The 17178-nt window shown below is 37.6% G+C and overlaps 1 protein-coding gene across 1 annotated transcript; it reads right to left on the reverse strand.

Annotated features, from left to right (window-relative positions):
- Positions 1-26: 26 nt before the first annotated feature.
- LOC134312485 (tripartite motif-containing protein 16-like) lies at positions 27-13865 on the reverse strand. Its single transcript, XM_062994470.1, has 7 exons — positions 13138-13865; positions 11650-11745; positions 5403-5636; positions 4631-4790; positions 2880-2939; positions 2432-2491; positions 27-1993 (listed from the first exon to the last, which is right to left on the reverse strand). Exons 1-7 carry the CDS (start codon positions 13693-13695, stop codon positions 1458-1460), a joined length of 1704 nt encoding a protein of 567 aa, XP_062850540.1. The 5' UTR covers positions 13696-13865; the 3' UTR covers positions 27-1457.
- Between the last annotated feature and the right edge of the window lie 3313 nt (positions 13866-17178).

Consider the following 17178-nt stretch of genomic DNA (forward strand, 5'->3'; position numbering starts at 1 on the left):
TATCCGTTTTAGGAAAATCATTCATTTATTAATCATTTGTTTATGTTCACTACTTTCCCAGACCCACCAAGAAAACAGGTGCAATGCAGGAAATACAGTACAGGGTCCAGTTAATCACAGAGAAATATTACATTACTCTCCCACAATAGCAGCCAATCCACCTACTGGATTTTTCGAGGATGGGTGGAAACCAGAGTACATGAAGAAAATCATGTGAACACATAGAGAACATACCAAACCCCTTGCAAATAGTGAGCAGATGTGAGGTTCAAACCCAAGAGATCTGCAGCCATTAATCTTCATAAATGTATCACTGCCTCACATGAGATTTTAAAATCACCCAAACAGTTTGATGTTACACTTTCATGTACAGGTGATTGTAATCAAGATGATCAGAGGATCCAGTTTGTCCACAACTGTGTGAGAAAATGATTGAAATGTTTAAAAACAATGAACCTCAAAGAAAAATTGGAGGGGATTTGCATATTTCTCCCGCTACAGTGCAGAATATCATTAAACCATTCAAGGAATCAGGAGGAATTTCAGTGCGTAAAAGCCAAAGGCGCAAACTTAATCTGGACGCTCGTGATCTTCCATCCCTCAGACGGCATCAAGATCCTCCACTCAACACTAGCTGATATAACCACATGGGTGAGGGATTAGTTTATCTGCACAAATGATACTTAAAACTTTACTGTGTAAAAGAGAAGCCTTTTATGTTAACCATGTCCAGAAGCGGCTCTGGGCTCTGAGGCATCTAGGATGGACCATCACACAGACGAAACATGTATTGTGGTCAGATGTATTCCAGGTCTTGTTTGGAAAAAAATGGACGCCGTGTGCTCCAAACCAAAGACAAAAAGGACCATCCAGCAACAAGTCCAAAAGTCAGGGTCTGTCATGGTGGCAGCATTAATGCAATTAAAAAAGTACATTAAGATCTTAGAGCAACATCTGCTGCCTTCAAGATGTCGTCTTTTCCAGGGACGGCCAGCATTTTTCAACAAGACAAAGCAAAACCACCTGCTGCACACATTACAAAGGCGTGGCTGCGGAAGAAGAGGGTACAGGTACTGGACTGGCCTGCCTGCAGTCCTGACCTGTCCCCAACAGAGAATGTGTGGAGACTTTTGAAATAAAAAAAATGCGACAACGACGTGTGCAGGAAAAACGAGACAAAATAAAAGCTGAAACACTAAATCACTTGGTCTCCTCTGTGCCAAAAGGTCTTTTAAGTGGTGAAAAGCAACATTACAAAGTGGTAAATGCTTTACTGTCTCAATTTTTTGGGAATGTGTTGCAGGCCTGAAATGCAGGAATGGAGACAACAATATATCTCAGGTTCATCCTGTCTGACATCAAATAAACATCAAAGTAAATGTAAGAAACTCTTATTATGATTTACATTTTCCATACTGTCCCAACTTTTTTCTGATTTGGGGTTGTAAATTTTACATTTAATTAGTATAATCTGACAGTTTCACTGTTGATCCTGGATTAACCAAAAACCCCGGGTAGAGGAGCTGAGTGAACGTGGTCTGAACTCTGTGGAGGAGCTTCATTGTATCAGAGACGCTGTAGAAGGACAGAGTTCCTGCTCTGTAATCCACATACACTCCTATTCTAGAGGAACTCGGCATTATAGGGGTTTCAGTTCTTATGTAATTGTGCCGGAATAAAAAGCTGGATGGAGAACAGAACAACCTCCATGACTGATCATTACCTCCAAGCAGACACTCATCGCCACTTTCTTTTCTGCTGATGCTTTTATATGACACTGCTATATAAATCCCATCATTCCCACTCCACTCAACCTCCCAGTAACAGCGTCCACTCACACTCTCCCTACACAGAACCTGAGTGTAACAATCAAATCTATCTGGATGATCAGGATACGACTGTAATCTTTCACTCCAGGTCACCACTTTGTTCTCCTCAGACAGACGGAGGCGTTTATTTACTGTGTTTGGATCCAGTGTGAACCAACAGAAATCTGGAGAGGAAACACAACATAAACCAATTAACATAAAAGAGTGTGTGTGTGTGTGTTACTGTGTGTGTGTGTTTGTTGCTATGTGTATGTGAGTGTGTTTAGGTGTGTGTTTGTGTTTGTAGAGGAGTGTGTGTCTGTCTTACTATAAATGTGCTTGTTACTATAAATATGTGTGTTTTTTACTATGTGTGTTTGCTAGTGTGTGTATGTAAGTGTTACTATGTGTGCGAGTTTGTGACTATGAGTGTGTATGTGTGTGTGAGTGTGTGTAGAAGCAGCTTTTTCTTTTTTAAACAGTGGCCACTAACTCATTTTGTTTTTGCCATGACACGTTTCTTACTAAAGTCTGTAAACTGACAAACAAAAACAGAGGTAACTGGGAGGCGCAAATACTTTTCCACAGCGCTGTTTATGTTTGTGTGTATGTGAGAAACTTACAGTGTAGAAAATCTTCTCTGGTTTCAGGTTCAGTAGGTGGAGTAATCCGGACTTTCTTCACTATAGAAAGAGTTACAGAACAATCACTAATAACACCAAAGTATTGTGGGCGACATCATCACAGTGCAGCTGGTAGAGTGGGTGTCACCCAGAACTTTGGTTTAATCCTTACTTTAGGTGTGTGTGTGTGTGTTACATGTGTGTGTAAATGCATAATGCAGCTTTAAAATCAATTTATTTAATATATAAAAGTGAATTCAAAACCTCTATCACTCCGTAAAAAAGAAATCACCTCCTAAACCTAATAACTGGTTGTAGCACCCTTGGCAGTAACAACTTTTTGGTTTTGTCTAATAATAATAGTAGTTGGATGATCTAAAACATGTAACAAATATGCAAAAATAGAGGTAACTGGGAGGAGGTGCAAATACTTTTTGAAAAAACTTACATTGTAGAAAATCTTCTCTGATTTCAAGTTCAGGAGGTGAAATAATCCGGATTTTCTTCACTGCAGAAAGAGTTAGAGTACAATCACTAATCACAGTAAATAAACATGTAGCGGAACGCAGCTAAAGGAATATACCATGGATCATTTTTCTATTTTATCCTGAGGCCTTCATACCAGGATGTGTTTAATCTTAGATGACATTTACAACCCCTAAAGAGAACCTTAAGCTTTTTCCGTCACACTTACAAGCTCAGTTCTTTCATCTTCAGTGATATCTCAATTTCTTGTACAACCTCTCTGGAGTAAAGAGGCACCAGAGCCTGGTACTAAAAGATTGAAGACAATTTACTTCCCCCATTCTGTATGTAAATCAAACATCCTTCACTTCAAGTCCAGACTTTCAGAGGTCTAAGACAATTTATTCCCCTTTAACACACACACGCACACACGCACGCACGCACGCACGCACGCACGCACACACACACACACACACACACACACACACACACCTGGAATCACAGTGGCCTGAATCAGGATCTGGCTATGATCTATCAATTTGGTAAAATAACTTGTTTTAATTGTTGTAATTTTCTATGAATAGTATCAGAATATAGACATACTGTCCCCATAATTATACCTTTTATGTATCATTACTATTTTGACTCTGTCTTTGACTCAAGATATAGTGTTAAGAATTGTTCTACGAGTATCCTGTATACAAGGCTAAAGAACATTTGTACTGCATGCTTAAATCACATATGTACCGATTTCTGTTAAGACATGTTTAATCTACATATTGGTATTTAGATTTTGTTTTTTATTAATTTAGTGATATTAACTTTACAATCGGATAAGTTTCCTTTGTGAACCAACAAAGCTTTTAGCATCACCTACTGACAACAAGTGGTTAACTTGCATGTTGGGCGGCAACTTTTTTTTTTTCGTCACGTGATCTTAAGGAAAGTTTATCTCCCATTGGCTACATCTACTGCATGCCACACCTCTCTAAATGAGTTGAATAGAGGCAGCACAGCTATTCAAAGGTAGTTCAGAGTAGTTCACAGTTCAAAGTTTTTAAAGAATGACTTAGTTCACAGTTCAAAGAGTTCCCTTAGAAGAGTTAAAGAGTTTGCAACTGACGCCTAACAAGTCAGCTCAGTTGATTCAGTTCACCGTTCATGTGGATAAACGCTGCATGTAGAGAATCCAACTTTTTCACTGAATTGCACAACGCATGATGACCTTTGTGCTCTGCATCTGTACATCTTTGGAGACAAGAGTGCTCCAGTCTGTGTAAAACACCTCAGAATCAACAGTCATTGGAACTTGGGAACATTGGTTCAATCCTTACTTCTGTTCACAGTCTGTGAGAAGTTTGGCATGTTCTCCCAGTGTTGATATGTATTTATTTATTAGGATTTTAACGTCATGTTTAACACACTTTGGTTACATTCATGACAGAAACGGTAGTTACTCATTACATAAGATTCATCAGATCACAAGTTTAATGTCAAACACACTCATAGACAATTTTGTATCTCCAATTCACCTCACTTGCACGTCTTTGGACTGTGGGAGGAAACCAGAGCATCCAGAGGAAACCCACGCAGACATGGGGAGAACCTCCCAGTGTTGATAAATGAATAAAGTGTTAGATGTAAAAGGTTCATGTTGTTGGATTTGTATGTTTTGTTTGATATTTGAGTACCGAGCATTTTGGAGACAATGAAACATTGAGGGCTTTATCTCACCTTCATCTGGTATCTTCTCAGACTGCTCTTTCCAGAGTTCTTCTACTTTCTCTCTCAGCTGAGATACAGACTCTGTAACTTCATCAAATGAGAGGAAAGGACTGATTGTGATGACGGGTGATTCTGCAGGTCCAGCAGGAGTCGAGAGAGACTGGAAACTCTACATCCAGATAAATAATGTTCACAAAGAGATGAGTTGAAACACAAATAATGGACTAGACACGGAGCACAGAGTGATGTTTCTCTAAATAACATTACCACTGCTTAATTATATCTAACATGAACATTATTTACAGAAAGGTGGTTTATCCAGTTTATTTTTATACTTGTAATTGAACAAACAACAAAATCCTATATTCTATATCCTTCTTTATTGAGCAAATCTATCTAGCAACAACACATCAAGAAAATCAGCATGATCTCGTCCACAGCTCCATCAGACCAAATATTGTGGCTGTACACCAAAAAAAACCCTGGCTGTTTAGCAGAGACCACCATAATTTGAATATTAAATCTAATCTGTCACTTTGATCTGAGAAAAGTTCTTACTATTACCTATCTTTTTGATATTACTGTCATCAAGTTTTTACATATTTAGAATATATTTTATTATATCGGACTGGTGCACCAATAATATAATTTTATAACCATTTCTATCACATTTTATGGTAATAATTTATTCACATCCCATATTTCGGTGTCATCCCTGTAATCACACATCTAATAATAAAATCACTCACTTTTCCACCACTGTAGTGTTTAGTGCTGTTACCTGGAGGAAATGGATGGGATCCACTGTGTGTGAAAGCTGCTCCAGTTCAGCATCTTTCTTCTTCAGATCTATAATCTCCTCCTTTAGCTGCTTTAGGGCTTTTTCAGCTTGACTCACTTCAGCTTTCTTTTGATCTCTGATCAGTTCTTTCACCTCAGAACATCTTCTCCTAATTGAGTTCATTAGTTTAGTACAGATCCTCTCAATGTTCTTCACTGCTGTCTGTGCAGAGTGCTGTTAGAAGATTCAGAGAGAGGAAACGTTTCTCACTCAGATGTTTTAATTAAGATTTAAACAACTTTTTCAGCATGATGCGGTGCATTAAAACAGTTTCTAGATTCTTAAATTATTTTAATATTATATTTTCATTATATTGCACATTTTAAATGTAGTGTAACCCCTCCCTAAAGGCGCCTAATAAAAACTGAGTACATCTCTCAATAACTGTTAATGTCAGCAAGTTAAATGTTGTCACTTCTTAAATGGACTAACCAATGCAAACACTATAGCGCGGTGCCTCCAAAAATGTCCAAATACTTAATAAGTATTTATACTTACTTTTAATAAACAGAAAATAAATGAATCATTAATATTGAACTTAGAATAATTTAACAATACTCAAGTGTAAACTAATACTGGAGCTGTTTATTTTGTAAATATAGTACAAAAAACATAGGCAGAAACCACAATAAAAAAAGCTTCTAAATATCTTTCTTTTAAACGCGGTCAATAGTAAATGAAAACTGAATTATTAAACAAAACAGTATCTCAAGAAAATATAGACCAGAAAATAAAGGAGCCTGATTGGCGGAAGAGACGCCTGTGCAGAATGTAGGGGCGAGAAGAAGAGGGCTGTACATGTGTCAGAAGAGGCGAGTACAGTGACATGCTGTCCTCAGATGCAATCTGGTACCAGCGGAAGACAAAATTAAGTGCGCTAAATCAGGAGGAAAATAGGGATATATATACGGTATATATTTATATATATACGGATTCGTAGTATATACGGATTCGAAGTCATGGTGATGGTGAACGCTGGCGCATTTGGCTGCCGCTACCGTTGCCGTATTTTGTTTTATTTTATTTTATTTTTATCGTAATTTTCTTTCATTTTCATCTCTTCGCACACTCCTGTGGTCACTAGCCATTTGTGCATTTTTGGGTCGTGAGAGATAATGCTGGTGCGTTTGAATGCCGCTTCTCCCCCGGTGAAACTGTTTGAACGGAAACATTGCACGAAACATTTTACTGGATTTTATGCATTGGATTTGGGATCTTTTTTACTGTGCTTGTGCTGCTGATGCTTCTATGATGTGGAGCGGTGTATCCGGAGCAGTGAGAGTCAGCGGATTAACTGTTTTCTGTGTCCGCTGCTCTGTGTAACATCTGCTGTTGTGTCTAACTGTCAGTGTGGATGGTTTTGAATTGCTCCTTTGGCTGCTGGGATTGGATGGCTGGAGTCTCTGCAACTTTTCTGGTCTAGACAACGTCTCATCATGACGATGGAGCGCTCTTACAGTGAACTCTATGCTCTGGGACATTCACGGTATAAACCTCCAACATCTTTACTGCTCCACCGCGACCCTGGTATTTTGCAAAGGCCTAAATATTCCCACCGAGCCTCAGGTCGGACTTCTGTTTACCAACAGCATGCTAACAGCAACATTCCCTCACTCTGGTCACTGCAACGCCGTGAGGTTGCCAAGGTGATGCTAGGCTCCTCCCACCAGAAGTACAGAAATCTCATCTGCAGCAGCGTTCAAAACCCTCAAAACATCTTTTCCAGCTGACTCAGAACTGTGCCACATGTTTGGTGTTTCCTATCCTTGTAAATGTGTATTTTATTTATTTCTTGCTTAGTAAATGTGTATTTTATTTATTTATTGCTTAGTAAATGTGTACTTTATTTATTTCTTGCCTAGTAAATGTGTATTTTATTTATTTCTTGCTTAGTAAATGTGTATTTTATTTATTTATTGCTAAATGTGTATTTTATTTATTTCTTGCTTAGTAAATGTGTATTTTATTTATTTCTTGCTTAGTAAATGTGTATTTTATTTATTTATTGCTTAGTAAATGTGTATTTTATTTATTTATTGCTTAGTAAATGTGTATTTTATTTATTTCTTGCCTAGTAAATGTGTATTTTATTTATTTCTTGCTTAGTAAATGTGTATTTTATTTATTTATTGCTAAATGTGTATTTTATTTATTTCTTGCTTAGTAAATGTGTATTTTATTTATTTCTTGCTTAGTAAATGTGTATTTTATTTATTTCTTGCTTAGTAAATGTGTATTTTATTTATTTATTGCCTAGTAAATGTGTATTTTATTTATTCCTTGCTTAGTAAATGTGTATTTTATTTATTTATTGCTAAATGTGTATTTTATTTATTTCTTGCTTAGTAAATGTGTATTTTATTTATTTCTTGCTTAGTAAATGTGTATTTTATTTATTTATTGCTTGGTAAATGTGTATTTTATTTATTTATTGCTTAGTAAATGTGTATTTTATTTATTTCTTGCCTAGTAAATGTGTATTTTATTTATTTCTTGCTTAGTAAATGTGTATTTTATTTATTTAATGCTAAATGTGTATTTTATTTTATTTTTTTTGCTTAGTAAATGTGTATTTTATTTTTTTTGCTTAGATTTTCTATATTCTTATTGTACAGTGTCCTTGGGTGTCATGAAAGGCGCTTTTCAAATAAAATTAATTATTATAAAATTATATAGTAAGAGCAGAGTGTGAAGGTTCAATTAGCAGGGTAAGAGCACAGTTTTGCTCAAAATATTGCAATGCACACAACATTATGGGTGACATACCAGAGTTCAAAAGAGGACAAATTGTTGGTGCACGTCTTGCTGGCGCATCTGTGACCAAGACAGCAAGTCTTTGTGATGTATCAAGAAGAACGGCTTAAAATCCCTCTGACCACTGTGCAGGACTTGTATATGTCATTTCCAAGACGAATTGACGCTGTATTGGCCGCAAAAGGAGGCCCTACACCATACTAATAAATTATTGTGGTCTAAAACCAGGTGTTTCAGTTTCATTGTCCAACCCCTGTATATACATACAGTGGGGCCAAAAAGTATTTAGTCAGCCACTGATTGTGCAAGTTCTCCTACTTAGAAAGATGAGAGAGGTCTGTAATTTTCATCATAGCTACACTTCAACTATGCGAGACAACATGAGAAAAAAAAATCCAGGAAATCACATTGTAGGATTTTTTAAGAATTTATTTGTAAATTATGGTGGAAAATAAGTATTTGGTCAATAACAAAAGTTCAGCTCAATACTTTGTAACATAACCTTTGTTGGCAATAACAGAGGTCAAACGTTTCCTGTAAGTCTTCACCAGGTTTGCACACACTGTAGCTGGTATTTTGGCCCATTCCTCCATGCAGATCTCCTCTAGAGCAGTGATGTTTTGGGGCTGTCGCTGGGCAACACGGACTCCACAAATTTTCTATGGGGTTGAGGTCTGGAGACTGGCTAGGCCACTCCAGGACCTTGAAATGCTTTTTACGGAGCCACTCCTTCGTTGCCCGAGCGGTGTGTTTGGGATCACTGTCATGCTGGAAGACCCAGCCACGTTCCATCTTCAATGCTCTCACTGATGGAAGGAGGTTTTGGCTTAAAATCTCATGATACATGGTCCCGTTCATTCTTCCCTTAACACGGATCAGTCGTCCTGTCCCCTTTGCAGAAAAACAGCCCCAAAGCATGATGTTTCCACCCCCATGCTTCACAGTAGGTATGGTGTTCTTGGGATGCAACTCAGCATTCTTCTTCCTCCAAACACGACGAGTTGAGTTTTTACCAAAAAGTTCCATTTTGGTTTTATCTGACCACATGATATTCTCCCAATCCTCTTCTGGATCATCCATATGCTCTCTGGCAAACTTCAGACGGGCCTGGACATGTACTGGCTTAAGCAGGGGGACACGCCTGGCACTGCAGGATTTGAGTCCCTCTCAGCGTAGTTTGTTACTGATGGTAGCCTTTTTACTTTGGTCCCAGCTCTCTGCAGGTCATTCATCAGGTCCCTCCGTGTAGTTCTGGGATTTTTGCTCACCGTTCTCATGATCATTTTGACCCCACGGGATGACATCTTGACCCCAAGGGAGATTATCAATGGTCTTGTATGTCTTCCATTTTCTTACAATTGCTCCCACAGTTGATTTATTCACACCAACCTGCTTGCCTATTGTAGATTCACTCTTCCCAGCCTGGTGCAGGTCTACAATTTTCTTCCTGGTGTCCTTCGACAGCTCTTTGGTCTTGGCCATGGTTGAGTTTGGAGTCTGACTGAGGCTGTGGACAGGTGTCTTTTATACAGATAACGAGGTCAAACAGGTGCCATTAATACAGGTAACGAGTGGAGGACAGAAGAGCTTCTTAAAGAAGTTACAGGTCTGTGAGAGCCAGAAATCTTGCTTGTTTGTGGGTGACCAAATACTTATTTTCCACCATAATTTACAAATAAATTCTTTTTTTTTTCTCATTTTGTCTCTCATAGTTGAAGTGTACCTATGATGAAAATTACAGACCTCTCTCGTCTTTCTAAGTAGGAGAACTTGCACAATCAGTGGCTGACTAAATACTTTTTGACCCCACTGTATATATATAGATATATAGATATATATATAGATATATATAGTCAAGTGATTATGGTAGTCTATGACATGGTGCATCTTGTCAAACCATTTCAAAGGCCAAAGTTTTCCAACAATTTTTTACTTTACTGCTGATCACATTTCTACCTATTGTAATTGTAATATTAGCATAGATTCTATGCAACAATTTGCCTGGTAACTTAAGTTGATGCATGTGTATGTGAAACATCTTTTTTACAAGCATAATTAGCTTAATTTCTTTTGATGGTCTATCAGTACTGTAGATTCCACAGTATAAATCAGTCAGAGAGCATTTAAAAAAGTTATGCATCTAAACAAAATCAGTCTATTATAAAGAAATATAAAAGTATATATAAAACTATATCCACACTGCCAAGGTCAGACTCTCCCATTAACTTGCTTAGTAAACTAAAAGGTAAAAGGCCAGAATGACTACTGTTACAAGAGTCATTCTGCTTGTCTAGAAAAGTTAGGTGTGCATGTGATGTTCATGGCTTTAAAATGTAAAATGGACTAGTTTATAATTAAGTACATTTATTTTCTTAAGTGGTCCAGTCAGAGTCCTGATCTTAAGTAAATTCTTGCTCAAAGATGGTTCAACCACATACTGAACAAAGAACATAAATATTTAGACACTGTTCATATTGTAGTTTTTTATACAACCCCAAATCAGAAAAAGTTGGGACAGTATGGAAAATGCCAATAATAAAAATTGTTTCTTACATTTACTTTGACTTTTATTTGATGTCAGACAGGATGAACCTGAGATATTTCATGTTTTATCTGCTCAACTTCATTTTATTTATTAATAAACATCTATTCCTGCATTTCAGACCTTCAACACATTCCAAATAAAGTTGGGACAGTAAAGCATTTACCACTTTGTAATGTTGCCGTTCCTTTTCACCTCACTTAAAAGACATTTTGGCACCGAGGAGACCAAGTGATTTAATGTTTTAGCTTTTATTTTGTCTCGTTCTTCCTGCAAACACGTCTTAAGATGTGCAACAGTACGGGGTCGTCATAGGGGGAAATATGCAAATCCCTTCCAATCTTTCTTTGAGGTTCATTGTTTTTAAACATTTCAATCCTTTCTTTTATACCAAACCATGATTACAATCACCTGTTCATTCTGTTTGGAATCACATTATTATTTAGTTTTTTCCACCTCATTACTAGCACTAAATTGCCCCTGTCCCAACTTTTTTCGGAATGTGTTGCAGGCCTGAAATGCAGGAATGGATGTTTATTAATAAATTAAATTAAGTTTAGCAGATAAAACATGAAATATCTCAGCTTCATCCTGTCTGACATCAAATAAAAGGCAGTAAATGTAGGGTACTCTGTGTTTTTATTTTATTTGCATTTTTCATACTGTCCCAACTTTTCTGATTAGGGGTTGTATTTTTGTGTAGACTATTGTCCTTTTTTAGAGTGAAATTAAATATCTCTTTCAGAAATTACAGTTTCTGGTCATATTGATACAAATTCCAAGCTGTAACAATCACTGATATAAAAATATTTTAAATGCATTGTACTTAGTGTTCGGTTTAATGGAGGAGAGTCGGACTGATCCTGAGAGCTTTTTGTTTATTAAATTTACCTTGTGAGACTCCACAGCGTTGATCAGCTCGTAAAGTTCCTTCTCTCTGTTCTGGATTTTCTCCTGGAATTTTCTCTGGATCTTCAGCAGCTGCTTCTACACAGAATAATAATTCAGAATTTACTTGTATTGTGTACCAGCACCACACAAACAATATGCAAAGCTGTTCAAACATGGGTGATTCATAGAAAACATAAATGTAAAACATAATGGGTGGGCATGTCGTTAGTCATAGTTTTAAAGCCAGAACTTTATTCAGGGCTTGATTTGTGGAGGGATGATGACAGCAGAGCTAATGATACTGGTTTATATTGAAATATGAGGTAAAGAAATCAAATGTCGCATGTGTCTTCAAGCTTAAACTTAAAACCTAATGATAATCATGAGCTAACACTGGTGGTGTCTGACTTGACATGGAGGAGCCATCAAATGTGACACTGACAAGTTCGGTTGATTTTTTTATTGAAAATTATGCATTATAGGTTTTTCTACAATGTATTTTTATTTAATGTATAATTCGCACAAAAAGACATACAGAAAGGTATCAAGTAAAGTTAAGTTCTACCTAGCAGCTAACTGCTAATAAAATAATAAAAAATATTAAAAGTAAGTAATATTAAGCAATGAATCACCAAGCGCATGGTAAACAGCAGCACCACGACCCAGACCAATCACACAGCAGCATAAAATCATAACCACTGCTTACCTGAACTTCTCTTCTTCAAATTGAGACCAAATTTACACTGATCAGTCATAACATTAAACCACCTCCTTGTTTCTACACTCACTGGGGCGGATATTGGGATAACATTAAAACCACCTCCTTGTTTCTAAATTACTGTCCCTATTATCAGCTCCACTTACCATATAAAAGCACTTTGTAGTTCCACAATTACTGACTGTAGTCCATTTGTTTCTCTGCATGCTTTGTTAGCCCCCTTTCATGCTGTTTTTCAATGGTCAGGACACTGACCATTGCAGTGACACTGACATGGTGGTGGTGTGTTAGTGTGTGTTGTGCTGGTATGAGTGGATCAGACACAGCAGCGCTGCTGGAGTTTTTAAATACCATGTCCACTCACTGTCCACTCTATTAGACACTCCTACCTAGTCGGTCCACCTTGCAGATGTAAAGTCAGAGACGATCGCTCATCTATTGCTGCTGTTTGAGTCGGTCATCTTCTAGACCTTCATCAGTGGTCACAGGACGCTGCCCACGGGGGGCTGTTAGCTGGATTTTGTTTGGTTGGTGGACTCTCAGTCCAGCAGTGACAGTGAGCTGTTTAAAAACTCCATCAGCGCTGCTGAGTCTGATCCACTCATACCAGCACAACACACACTAACACACCACCACCATGTCAGTGTCACTGCAGTTAAAACATTAAAACATTATTTTAATTTAGTTCTGCTTGAGTAAAATGTTTGTAATTAAGCAGTAATCACATAAATTAATTGGTATGTGTTAAAGAGAGCTGTATAATATTTTACCTGTTTCTCAGTTCTTTCTGCTGCAGCTGATATTGTATCATGTCCTTTATGATCATCCATGGTGCACAACATGCAGATACACTGCTGATCAGTACAACAGTAAACCTCCAGCAGTTTATCATGCTGAGAGCAGATCTGCTCCTGGAGTCGTCTGGAGGCTTTAACCAGCTTGTGCTTCTTAAAAGCAGAAGATTCATAGTGAGGCTGGAGGTGAGTTTCACAGTAAGAGGCCAAACACACCAGACAGGATTTAACAGCTTTGTATTTTCTCCCAGTACAGAAATCACACTCCACATCTTCAGGTCCAGTAGGAAGTGAAACTTGGGATTCTCTCATCTTCAGTTTTTCCAAAATCTCAGCCAGAATAATGTTTTTACTCACTACAGGTCTTGGAGTGAAGGTTTGTCTACACTGTGGACAGCTGTATGTTCTCTTATCACCCGCCTGATCCCAGCAGTTGTTGATACACACCATACAGAAACTGTGTCCACATGATGTAGTTACTGGATCCTTCAGTGTGTCCAGACAGATTGGACAGCTGAATTCGTCTTCGGACATTTTTCTGCATGTAAACAGAAACACCAGTAAACACAGCAAGTCATTTACAGCAGCTCAGACTTCCTGGTTTAGTTTGTGAGCGTTATGTAGAGCTGGACGGTTCATGAATCACCCGGGTTAATGATTCGAATCTTTGTACTGAATCAGGAATCACGAGTCTGAAAACTCAATGAACCCGGATCCCATGAGTCCTCTGACTGAAGTACCGAGTGAGCCGACTCACCGAATCACCGCAGACTCAGATGATTTGGCTGAACCGACTTCACTCCAGTCTGTGAATCTAAGTAACAAGTTAAATATTCCAATAAACAAGCAGTTAAAAACACTGGTGTTCCTTATGTGGCTGAGTTTATGCACATGCTATTATTATTATTATTATCAGTAGTAGTGGTATAGATTAGTAATGCAGCATAATTTCTTGTAAGCAAAACAACAACAAAATATAGTTATATTATTATTATTATTATTATTATTATTATTATTAAAATACAAATGCTTACAGGCTACTTTAGTACTGTACCACTTAAGAAGTATCATAGTGATACTTAGTTATGATACATAGTGATCATAGTGATCATAGTTTATTCAACTGTAATCAATCAAGTACAGCTAATTTGAGCACCTTGCATATTTTTTTATATAGATTTTTCACATAATCACATAATAACGGCATTACATACACTTAAACTTTAAACTTTTAAGGAATTAAAACTAAAACATACAATATTAACCGCTAGAAGAAATAAATTAGGCAAAGGTAGCACAGAATTATAGGCGTTCCCCACAACAATTCAAAAACCGATGTGCGCATGCTCGGTAGAACAAATCGACGGGTAAGTTAAATAGACAGAACACCTGTTAACATGATCTTTAGAACAGTGACCGGCTGTTGCTCAAACTGGATATGAAGCTCTGGTGGATCTTGAATATCTTTGCTGTTATCCCAGTTTGTGAAGGCATATAAATTAGGCGCAATTCCATGAATCTGCACAATTCCATGAATCTGCTAATCTGCAATTCCATGAATCTGCACAATTACATAAATCTGCACAATTCCATGAATCTGCTAATCTGCAATACCATGAATCTGCTAATCTGCAGAAAATAAAATAAAATGTTAAAAATGTTATTTTTAAATGCTACAGCTGAAAACCCATTTTTATTCTGCATGTTTTTCACATTACCCCCATCCTGGATCTCATTGGAACTTTCCAGTTCTTTTATCATATCTTCAATTGTACAAGTACAATGTGACAATAAATGATTCATTCATTATTTCATGTAATTCTTAATGCCTGGTCATTTTTGACCTTTTGTTGTGAATCAATTAACTAAACGATAGTGCATTGTTTTATTTTTTTGAAAATGAAATAATAGATAACAAAAAAAATGTTAAGTTTGCTTTATTAAAATAATAATACAAAAAGCAATACCACTGGATAGCGAATAATAAGTCGAATCACTGAAAAGAGTTTTAAAAAAGCCCATCACTGGTTCGGACGCGGTTTAATTAATGTTGTGTGTGAAACATAAAGGACAAGAAAACTGTGGAATACTGATTCGCTTTACCTTCTCAAGAATACCAACTAAAACTGTCGGTTAGGTCCTGATGACTACAGGTATATAATTTGGCCTATAGTATACATGTATATATAAAAGTTATATATAAACAGTGTCTAATTTAAATAGTCTCCACATATACATTTTATTGTGCATTACTGAAAAAATGTTCATTAATACAGTAAGTAATTAATTAGTTAACAGAATGACTTAATAGTATGTTAGTAGTTAACAGCTGTGTTAATAATGGAAATTCATATTAAGAAAGAAAGAAAGATAAGAAAGATATCCTTTATTTGTCATATATACATATACAGATGTACAGTACAATGAAATTCTTTCTTTGCATATCCCAGCTGGTGTTGGAAGCTGGGGTCAGAGCGCAGGGTCAGCCAACTTACGGCGCCCCTGGAGCAGACAGGGTTAAGGGCCTTGCTCAAGGACCCAACAGTGGCTACATAGCAGAGCCAGGATTTGAACCGCCAATCTTCCGGTTGATAGCCCAAAGCTCTACCCACTAGGCTACCACTGACCCCCATTGTCTTTATGGTTTTCTGCATTAATTTGTCATAAAATGTGATGTGATCCTCATCCAAGTCAAGCGTATTGACAAATATAATGTGCCTAAAATAATAACACACAAAAAATTCTGATCATTCATGTCTTTATTGAGAACAACCATAAAAACCTCATAGTGCTAGTGGATAAAGTATGTGAACCCTTGAGTTAATGATCTCAAAAAAGCTAATTGGAGTCAGGTGTTAGCATACCTGGAGACTTGTTAAGAAAATGAGTTTGGAGGTGTGGACTAGAGCTACTTTGACTGATAAAAAACACTCAAACTTTTTGAGTTTGCTCCGCACAAGAAGGATACACCACTGTGAGCCATGCCTCGCCAGAAAGAGCTTTCAGAGGATCTACGATCAAAAATGGGTGGTTTACATAAAGCTGGAAAGGGTTATAAAGTGATTTCAAAGACTTTGGAAATTCACCAGTCTACAGCAAGGCAAACAATCTACAAATGGAGACTGTGGCTACTCTGCCAAGAAGTGGGCACCCAGTCAAAATGACCCCAAGAGCACAACGGAGATCCATCAATGAGGTACAGAAACAATCCCGAGTGACAGCCAAAGATTTGAAGGATTTGGTACAGGCTTACATCTGTGTTCATGAGTCTACAGTCCATAAAACCCTGAACAAGCAGGGTGTCTATGGCAGGACACCACGAAGGAAACTGCTGCTTACTAAAAAGAACATTGCTGCACGCCTGAAGTTTGCGAAAGAGGACACTACAAAACAGTACTGGCAAAAGGGCCAGTAGACAGATGAAACTAAGATTGAACTATTTGGAAAGAACACACAGTGCTACATCTGGCGCAAAAAGGGCACTGCACATCACCATAAAAATATCATCCCAACCGTAAAGTATGGTGGAGGGAACATCATGATTTGGGCCTGCTTTGCTGCATCAGGGCCTGGCCAGATTACAATCATTGAGGGAAAGATGAATTCCCAAGTGTATCAAAAAATTCTACAGGATAATGTGAGAGTGTCTGTATGTCGGCTGAAGTTGGGTGATGACCCAAAACACCGGAGCAAGTCCACAACAGAATGGCTTATGAAAAACAAAATCCACCTTTTGGAGTGGCCAAGTCAGAGCCAAGATCTCAACCCTATAGAAATGCTATGGATTGACTTGCAGAGAGCCGTACACATGAGGCGTCCAAGGAACATGACAGAGCTAAAGCAGTTCTGCCAGGAAGAATGGGCTAAAATTTCTCCTGAATGATGTGCAGGTCTGATCCACAGCTACAGGAAGCGCCTGGTTGCGGTTATTGCTGCCAAGTGGGGGTCAACCAGCTATTAATTCCAGGGGTTCACTTAATTTTTCCACTACTATTTTGAATGTTGAATGAGTGTGTT

The sequence above is a fragment of the Trichomycterus rosablanca genome, chromosome 4 (assembly GCF_030014385.1).
Source record: "Trichomycterus rosablanca isolate fTriRos1 chromosome 4, fTriRos1.hap1, whole genome shotgun sequence".
NCBI lineage: Eukaryota > Metazoa > Chordata > Actinopteri > Siluriformes > Trichomycteridae > Trichomycterus > Trichomycterus rosablanca.